Here is a 9,826-nt window from a genome sequence, read left to right on the forward strand (position 1 = left end):
ACAGACATTTAATCTGGAAAGGCAAGTTATTCACAGTAGCACACAGAACAACAGCTGAATAGTGTCCGGTGTGTTAGCGTAACACATTAACAGTTATTCAGCGACACAACAGCACACAGAACATATTCCTGAGAGGCTGAATAGGCTAAATTAACATTAGCCAGCGAGTCCAGCAAGTTACCGGTCAGCAAGTTCCCCAAGCTCCCGATCTCATCACACAACACTGGATTCTTCATACTCAGTGTCGCTTCTGAACAACTCCGCTAAAAAGTGTGACTTATAGTCCGGAAAATACGGTAAATGATTTATTGGTGCACATCATTAAGTTCCTGGTAATGCTGAATCAGAATAACAGCTCATCTCTTCTCTAATGACGAGGGCGGGGCAACCTGTCACTCACATGAGATCAGCCAATAGCAAACCACAACCATCCAATCAATTCCCCACAGACACAATCAAGCCCCGCCCACATGTGTTCTAGTTCCAGAAGCGTTTCTCTCGATATACGGCACGAGGAGAACTTCAGTTTCAGGAGGAGCTTAATATTGCCTGTTAAAATGTGTTGTACAAATTTCAGTTATTTTCACTAAAATGTTATCATTGATCATATTTCAGAGTAATCACATGATGTTAATCATTTAGGGAAGCAGTCGTTTTACAGAAATCAAGCAACAGTTAAAGGGATAGTATGGAAATCATTTACTTACCCAGCCTCACAGGAAGATATTTTGAAGAATGGTAAATCAAACAGTTGATGAAAACAATACTACACACGTGTTTGACTTACCATTCTTCAAAACATCTTCCCTTGTGTTCAGCAGAAGAAAGAAACTCACACCGGTTTGAAACAACTTGAGGGTGAGTATATGATTTTAAGTTGTGGGTGAACTATCCCTCCTTTAATGTAAAACACTGTAATGAGTGTATACCGATATGGATTACACCGCACATATATCGTCTGTGAGAGATTGTTTTACGGGGGTACCTCAGGGGTCTGTATTAGGGCCCCTACTTTTTAGTTTGTATTTGAATGATTTTCCAGATGTTTGTCCTGATGTACATATTGAAATGTAGGCAGATGACACAGTGATTTATGTACATGATAAAACAAACAAACAAGTGGCACAAAAATTATGTGTCGCAATGTCCAAAATCTCTGACTGGCTTACTCAGTGTTGTTTAACATTAAATGTCTATATGTATTTTACATTTAAAAAGGAGGAGGTCCAAACAGATATATTAGTTAATGGTGATAAATTACAAATTGTGCCAGACTTTTAATATCTTGTAGTTATCTTAGACACTCATTTAACATTTAAAAAGCATATTTAAAAAAATAGTCTGCGCAGTGACACCTCAACTTAGAACTGTTACATTTATACGAAGTCAACTTTCAATAGAAGCTGCAATAATTTATTTGCATTCCTTGATTTTTTTCTCATTTGTCTTACTTTATTACTTCATGTTCACAAGCAGGACATCTACTCGAAGGCCTTGTATATAAACGTGCTTTAAAAGTATTTGACAAGAACCCTAGTAGATATCATCATTGTTTTATAATTGTGGTGTGTATATATTGGGGGATATTCAGTAGTGATTTGCATTGCAGTTTTTCTGGTTGTGATGATTATATGTCGTATGTATTTTTCATTTGTGGGGGGATGTTATCGTGTGTGATGATCTTTGGTTCTCTGATGCCCAGGGGTCGCACATGAAATGTAGCTTTGTATAATTCTGGGGCAGTTTTTACTGTCCATTTCCCTGTCAAATAAATAATTAAATAATGTGTGTGTGCGTCTCCAGTGGTGTGTGTGTGTATGTGTGTGCGTCTCCAGTGGTGTGTGTGTGTGCGTCTCCAGTGGTGTGTGTGTGTGCGTCTCCAGTGGTGTGTGTGTGTGTGCGTCTCCAGTGGTGTATGTGTGTGTGTCTCCAGTGGTGTGTGTGTGTGCGTCTCCAGTGGTGTGTGTGTGTGCGTCTCCAGTGGTGTGTGTGTGTGCGTCTCCAGTGGTGTATGTGTGTGTGTCTCCAGTGGTGTATGTGTGTGTGTCTCCAGTGGTGTGTGTGCGTCTCCAGTGGTGTGTGTGTGTGCGTCTCCAGTGGTGTGTGCGTGTGTATATGTGTGTGCCATACCTACAAACTCAGCAGGTCTGAAAAAGGTGACACATTTTTCAGACATCCCCCCCCCCCCCCCACAACATTTTCTTGAGGTAAAAAAACTATACATTTATTAACACCACTGAACATAAAACAACCTTAATAAAGCTGATCTAGTGTTAATAATATATTTATGTATTTTGTCTTTTGGCCTGGGCAAACCTTTCAAGGGCCCGTTTTACTTTAGAATGTCTCTAAAATTTGCAAACCCATATACTCCCGGATAAAACATCTATTAACCTGTAGGCTGTTAATATCTTGATTTTAAAGTTTGAACATATGTACAGATACAGATTTAACTACTGTGACTTAAAAATTCTTAAAATAAATAAAACCACTTTTCCTAAAGTAGAACACAGTCTTCTTTTCAATTAATGAGATATGTGCATTCTTTATAACTACTTGCATACATCATTTTTTATTCTTTCAAGCAGACATATTTAAATGAATTAAATATAATTAATCCTTAAAGCTATTAACGAGCAGTGAATGCTTTTCTTTTTCTTTTGTTGCTTGATCAATATTAAGGACACAGACCGCATTAGGTTTAACGTATTACCCACTGTCACTTTAAGACATCGGATCATTTCCAATGACATGCGGATCCAGAATTGCACATCCGACAGGCCTACACTCACAACTGTTTAAGACAAAACCGACATCATTTACCTGAATACTCTCCAAAACCGACATTAGACATAATGTTGTGTGTATTTGTCCATTCAGACACGAAACAGAGCTCAATTCAGTACTCGCGCGCTGTATCGGTGTCTATGGCTGCACGCTTCGGGTCGGGTGTGTGATGAGACATGATGACGAGACATGCAGCGCATGCCAACTCGTGTCCCGCTGGGTAAATTACATCAGCTCGTTACAGTTTGTGCGCATCTACCACCAACGCAGGACATCAGTTCTGAATGGATCGCTTCCCAAATCGTCACTATCTAACATTTTCGTCTAGTTTATTTATTTGTTTAGTCATTCTAAACTAGTTTTTACAATTTACTTCATCGTCTCGTTTTCGTCTGTGAAAAATGTCGTTGATGAAGATGATGAAAATTATTCGTCAACGAAATGAACACTAATGCAGTGGAGGAGATAGCCTTGCCAATTCTTCACAGTGAACTAACATTGTAGGCTAACAGTAACAACACAATTTGCTGATCTCACGTTAGCTGACTAGCCGACAAGCTTACTTACTTACCAATATAACGTTAATGTTAAACATGTTAACTAACAACAACGTTAGAGAAAACAATTGTATTGTTGACAGATAACAGGACTTAACTCAAAAGTAATCAGTGTCCAAAGCATGAATTCATTCGCGGGAAAGCTGCAGCCAGGGGCGCGGGCGCTGCCGTTATCTTGACTGTGATTGGCCAAATGACTCGCGTGAAGACCCCCCCCACACACACACACACACGCAAAAAAAACCCTCTTCGGATCTACACGATTCACGTGGATGACATTTTCCCATTCAAAACGGCGATTTTCGCCGAAAAGTGACTAGTTTGCAGGTATGGTGTGCGTCTCCAGTGGAGTGTGTGTGTGTCTCACCCTGGTTCTTGACCTCAGCGAACTCTTTGTTGTATTCCTCGAGCGTCTCGCGCAGCTTCTGGTTCTCCGTGTCGATGTCATGCATCCTCTGAACCTTCAGATGCAGCTGCTGAGACAGCTCCAACACCGGCACCGGGTCTACACACACACACACTTCAGTTTTTTCCTCCCGTGGCCCAGAGGGAAAAGAGTTTGTGTTGAATAACACGCCAGACACAGTTTATTGAGTAACTAAAACACGTTTGATGACCAGAAAAGAAGGATTTGATCATTACGTAGGCCTTCTGCTCATAAACCTGAGATGCGCCGGGACTCTTATTTTGAAATGTGTTTGCTTTCCTGTTGCCGGCTGCTCACTCACACAGATAAAATATGCATCTGCCTCGTATCACAGTACAACACACAGCATCAGTGATCATCACAGCAGATCATGAGCAACTGTCACATCTTTATTATTACTACCGGCTACGATTGCAGTGTGAAGGGAACATGTGAGGATTGTGGCGTTTTGACCAGACGTACCCGGCACATCGATCAGCCGTTTATAGACGTTCAGAAAGGCCGTCTCCGACTCTTTACTCCTCTTACTCAACGCATCGATCTAGAGGAGACAGAGAGAGGGAACACGCGTGTCACACACACACCGACAACATCGCACACACACATTCATGACGTGACGACGCTCACCTCGGCCTGGAAGCTCTTCAGCAGCGGAGACACCAGCTTCCTCAGATCCTGTGGCACATACACACACACACACACACACACACACACACACACACAGACACACACACACACAGACACACACACACACACACACACACACACACACACACACACACACACACACAAAGCAGCTTCAGTACCAAACACTTCAACAAGAGCTAGGCCTATATTTCACACACAAACACTCACGTTTGCTTTTACGCCACACAAATAGCCCAAGATGTCCATATTCCTGTTGAGCGAGCACTAGGCCTGTCACGACTATATGTGTGTGTGTGTGTGTGTGTGTGTGAGAGAGTGTGTCCTCAATCCCTCTGCTGACCTCTATATTGCCCACTGCTTTTACAGAAGAAGTTGCAACTAGTTGTAAGTAGTACCTAGAGGTGCACGATACATCGGTCATCATATCGGTAACGGCCAATACATGTTCATTTTTAATATTATCGGCCTGATAAGAAAATGTGTCCAATATTTTAAAGCCGATAAATAATGGATTATTTCCTTCAGCTGAGACACTTCAGATGCTGTTCACTGTTCAACAGCACACTTTGACTTTTGTTTGTTTCTAACGGTAACGGATCAGATCATCTGTTCATACTCGACATCACTCCAGCTCCTGCAGAACTGAGACACTAGCTTTATTTACTGAGGATATTTCATTTTCATCATTCAAGTCGGAATATTCCTAAAGTCCCCCTGTGGAGAAGATCAAGCTTTTAATGTTGTTTATATGTCAATGTGGTGTCACAGCAGATGGCGCTCTAGGCTAGTTTTTAACAGCAGATGGCGCTCTAGGCTAGTTTTTAACAGCAGATGGCGCTCTAGGCTAGTTTTTACCAGCAGATGGCGCTCTAGGCTAGTTTTTAACAGCAGATGGCGCTCTAGGCTAGTTTTTACCAGCAGATGGCGCTCTAGGCTAGTTTTTAACAGCAGATGGCGCTCTAGGCTAGTTTTTACCAGCAGATGGCGCTCTAGGCTAGTTTTTACCAGCAGATGGCGCTCTAGGCTAGTTTTTAACAGCAGATGGCGCTCTAGGCTAGTTTTTACCAGCAGATGGCGCTATAGGCTAGTTTTTACCAGCAGATGGCGCTATAGGCTAGTTTTTAACAGCAGATGGCGCTCTAGGCTAGTTTTTACCAGCAGATGGCGCTCTAGGCTAGTTTTTAACAGCAGATGGCGCTCTAGGCTAGTTTTTACCAGCAGATGGCGCTCTAGGCTAGTTTTTAACAGCAGATGGCGCTCTAGGCTAGTTTTTACCAGCAGATGGCGCTCTAGGCTAGTTTTTACCAGCAGATGGCGCTCTAGGCTAGTTTTTACCAGCAGATGGCGCTCTAGGCTAGTTTTTACCAGCAGATGGCGCTCTAGGCTAGTTTTTAACAGCAGATGGCGCTCTAGGCTAGTTTTTACCAGCAGATGGCGCTCTAGGCTAGTTTTTACCAGCAGATGGCGCTCTAGGCTAGTTTTTACCAGCAGATGGCGCTCTAGGCTAGTTTTTAACAGCAGATGGCGCTCTAGGCTAGTTTTTACCAGCAGATGGCGCTCTAGGCTAGTTTTTACCAGCAGATGGCGCTATAGGCTAGTTTTTAACAGCAGATGGCGCTCTAGGCTAGTTTTTAAACCGCTGGGGTCAGCAAACGCGCCGGCGTTTTGCTCGTTTTTTTTTTACATAGCAGCAAAATAGACTTAAAATACTCCGTCATTTCATGGTGCAGTTAATATTACTGCTAACGTTACAGTAAATCCGTGGTAAATGATGGGAATTTGTAGACGGAAAAGCTTCTGACTGTATCGTTGCGCACTGTCCAGTTCGTCAGCGCTGTTTCATCTGCCTTTAAACTGGTTTAAATCACTGAGACATTTGTGTTCTTCACTGAATTCAAGCGCTTCTCACTGGATCTCGTGACCGAGGCCGATCAGAGTAACGCATCTGCTCGAGTGAGCTCGCGCTGCCGTCACTTTGAGCCGAGCGGATAAACGGTCCGTGTGGCGCGAGGTTCAAAAGAGTTTCGTTTCGCTTTTGGCGCATAAACATTATTAAACATTTATCGAACTCTTGATATCGTTTTATTGAGAAAAATTATATCGCGATAATTATCGTTATTGTTTTATCGCCCAGCCCTACTTGTAACCAATCAGATCAACGTGTGGTCGTCAACCAGTGGATCTCTGAGCTGAGTGAGTGAGTGGAGGCGGGGCTCATTTGCATATTCATAGAACCACACATATTAAATGAGGCAAGGGTGTCGAGCTACATTCCAGATATTTTAATGCATGTCCCGAAGTGATAGATTGGGACCTGACCCGGACCCGGCTGACCATTTAAAATATAGACCCGAACCCGTACGGGTCCCGGGTCCCGGGTGCTCCATGTAGACCTCTAGCATGAAGACGTTTTTTCAAGGAAAAAAGTTTAAATATGTAATTTTGATGATCAAAGATGAGTTTTAAGGGATACAATGATTAACTACAGGGGGACTTTAAGAATGAAACACTAAAACTGTGAGGCTGATCGGTTAGTCAGCGGTTAGCGCCGCGGATCCCAGTGTTTGGCGAACCGTGACGTGGGGACGGTCTGGGAATAACGCTCTGATCTGGTCTCGCGACAGACTGAACGACTGCGTCGGACGCACACCTCTGGCGTGTTCTTCTTGAACTCGCGGCTCTGCTCGATGAGCTTCTTCCGGGACTGCTCGCTGTCGTCCTGCCGGCTGGCCAGGAGTGTGGCGCTGCCGTCCAGCTCTCGCTGAAACACAGCAGAACACACCTGATCACAATCACATCCTCACACACTGATCTATAAAACACTCGTATGCTGGCTCGATTATTGTTATCAAGTCAAGTGCATGTTTATTGTCATTCCTTTATATGTGACCCTGGAGCACAAACCCAGTCTCGAGGCGCACGGGTATATCTGTGGCAATAGCCAACTATACGGCAATACAATATGGGTCAAAATTATAGTTTTTTTTTCTTTTATGCCAAAAATCATTAGGATATTAACTAAAGATCATGATCCATGAAGATATTTAGTACATTTCCTACTGTAAATATATAAAACATGTATGTTTGTGAGTGAATGCAGCACAATCGTGAACATAAATGCACAACTTTAAAAGGAGATTTTCTCAATGTTTACATTTTTTTGCTCCCTCAGATTCCAGATTTTCAATAGTTGTGTCTCGGCCAAATATTGTCCTATCCTAACACACCACACATCAATGGACAGATGAATTATTCAGCTTTCATGATGTATCTCAATTTCAAGTAATTGACCCATGTGACTGGTTTTGTGGTCCAGGGTCACATATAACATGTATACATTGGAATGAGATGGCGTTTCTTCAACACGCAACATTACGCACGGCTACATAGTGCAAATACACAATAACAAATAAAAAAACACAAAACAAAAAACAACTAACAGTAAATTACATGTGTTCTCCTTTCCAAATGCCCTTTTGACATGCAGTAGGTGCACAAATCTCACGGACTAACAGGTGATTTCTGTTATGCAAGTAATTGTTGCGTTACTTAGGCTAGTTGCTTTTTATGGAATGTAAACAATTTTTTTCTAAAAAACCTGGTCTGGGATTGCTTGTTTTTTTTTTTTTAACAACAAAAAACAAAAGTTGTATTTATGGCAATTATGAAGGCCCTTTCACACCAAAAGTGAATGAAATGAACCTGGATCACAGAAGAGCAGCACGCAGAAGAAGAAAGTTCAACACTTACCTCAGCATTTAAAAAACAAAAATGAAACGCAAATGTGGTGTTTAACTAAAGTAATTTTTGCTGAATAATTCAAGGTCAGCAGCAAAGACACAGTTTAATAAAGTGAGATTAAATACATAAAGTTATGCATTTAAGTTATTTAATAGAGGTGTATGATTAATCGTTAAAAGATCACGATCTTGATTCAAACACCTATGCGATCTAATTCCTATGACACAGCGATACAGCCTTTGACAAAAATCACACAGAAGTACTGGGATTACAGTTTATAGTCCGGATATAAACACTGATGTCTATGGTAGAGTAAATCATCATTTGAACGTAACTTGGCACATCAAATAATGATTGTATTGATTACATCGTTACACCAGTAGGTGACGACAAGAGACTATTAAAAATGTGTTTGTCATTGAATCATTTCTTTTAAGAGATTCGTTCAAATGAAACAAGTGAAGTATATATATGAGCGAGTCTTTGAATCATTCATTCAAACCGAATCTGTTTTAGCGCAAGTGAGAAAAGTAAATTATGCCTGATCACATTTATTCTAGAACTACAATAACTATCATGTATTCAGACGGTCAATATAGACATAATGGGGACAGAAGAGATGTCAGTCACAACACAGAGGGAAACAAAGAAACCTCCATTACTTGATTTTTGTTGTAAATTTAAAAGTAATGCATAACTAGTTACTTAGAAAAGTAATCTGATTACATGACTCACGTTACTACTGCCAACACTGCAGCTTCAAAACATACTACACACCTGCCTGATTTTCATATTACCATAATATGAATAAAAGTTTTATTTTTGTAAGTGGACCAACTACCACGTACACACATACTACAAAGATTTGAGGAGTGAAACTGCATTTAAATATGACTAAACTATAGCCTAGTTCCGTGTGTGAGTCTCTGACGAAACTGGGATGATAACGTTAGACTGACTGACTTCAGCTCAGTCATTAGAACTATTGGTTATTAATCTGGCCTGGTAAAACACTGAGATATGACAACAGAACAGTCGGCATCTTTAGACTAAATATGTCACACTGTTAAAAAAAAAAAAGTCCAGCATTAAAGGAACGTAGATATTTGTTTATGTTTCTATAAGTGAGTGACAACTACTTTGTTTACATCCCAGCCACTGATCGATGACCGATGATGATCGATCACAGATCCGCAGCCGACCGCACACGAGGATGGCCATGTCACCGAGCTCGAGATCCACTGACCTGCAGCTGCTGCAAGTCGAAGCGCTTCCAGAACTGACACATCGACGATGCTGCGCTGCTGGCCGCCATCTTGGCATCTTCACCACATCACAACCGCACAGATGACACGACGGCACGCGCACGTGTACGCGCACGCACGGCTGCTTCTACGGCACGCACGCGCGCGGCTCTGTCAGCAAGCGACGCTCGGCGCTCTGATTGGTTCATCCTGCTGACCGCTGGGAAAAGTACCATTTGTGATATCACACAATCTTCCACACACTAATTATAAAAACGACAGTTTAATAGACATTAAAGTGAAAGTACACAATGAGGTGATCAAGCACTATTTTTTAAGTGACTAATTATTAGGACATATTTCACGCTGGTGAGCGAATGCTACTATAGACCAACGCTACTTTTGCGTCATCGAAGGGTAAC

General features: G+C 41.8%; 1 protein-coding gene across 4 annotated transcripts in view; it reads right to left on the minus strand.

The window, feature by feature from the left end:
* cux1b (cut-like homeobox 1b) overlaps positions 1-9,816 on the minus strand; it is a 28,789-nt gene extending 18,973 nt beyond the window's left edge. For 2 of the 4 annotated variants that reach the window (XM_079610488.1, XM_079610487.1), the window contains exons 1-4: positions 4,627-4,764; positions 4,399-4,446; positions 4,234-4,312; positions 3,712-3,849 (exon numbers count right to left, since the gene is read on the minus strand). In XM_079610488.1, the coding sequence (XP_079466614.1) occupies positions 3,712-3,849; positions 4,234-4,312; positions 4,399-4,446; positions 4,627-4,665 (304 nt within the window). In that variant the 5' untranslated portion in view covers positions 4,666-4,764. Of the gene's footprint in view, positions 1-3,711; positions 3,850-4,233; positions 4,313-4,398; positions 4,447-4,626; positions 4,765-7,069; positions 7,181-9,406 lie in introns of those variants that run through there. The other 2 variants (XM_079610485.1, XM_079610486.1) reach the window with 2 other exon arrangements.
* Positions 9,817-9,826: the final 10 nt, after the last annotated feature.

Source organism: Phoxinus phoxinus, assembly GCF_949152265.1.
Source record: "Phoxinus phoxinus genome assembly, chromosome: 4".
NCBI lineage: Eukaryota > Metazoa > Chordata > Actinopteri > Cypriniformes > Leuciscidae > Phoxinus > Phoxinus phoxinus.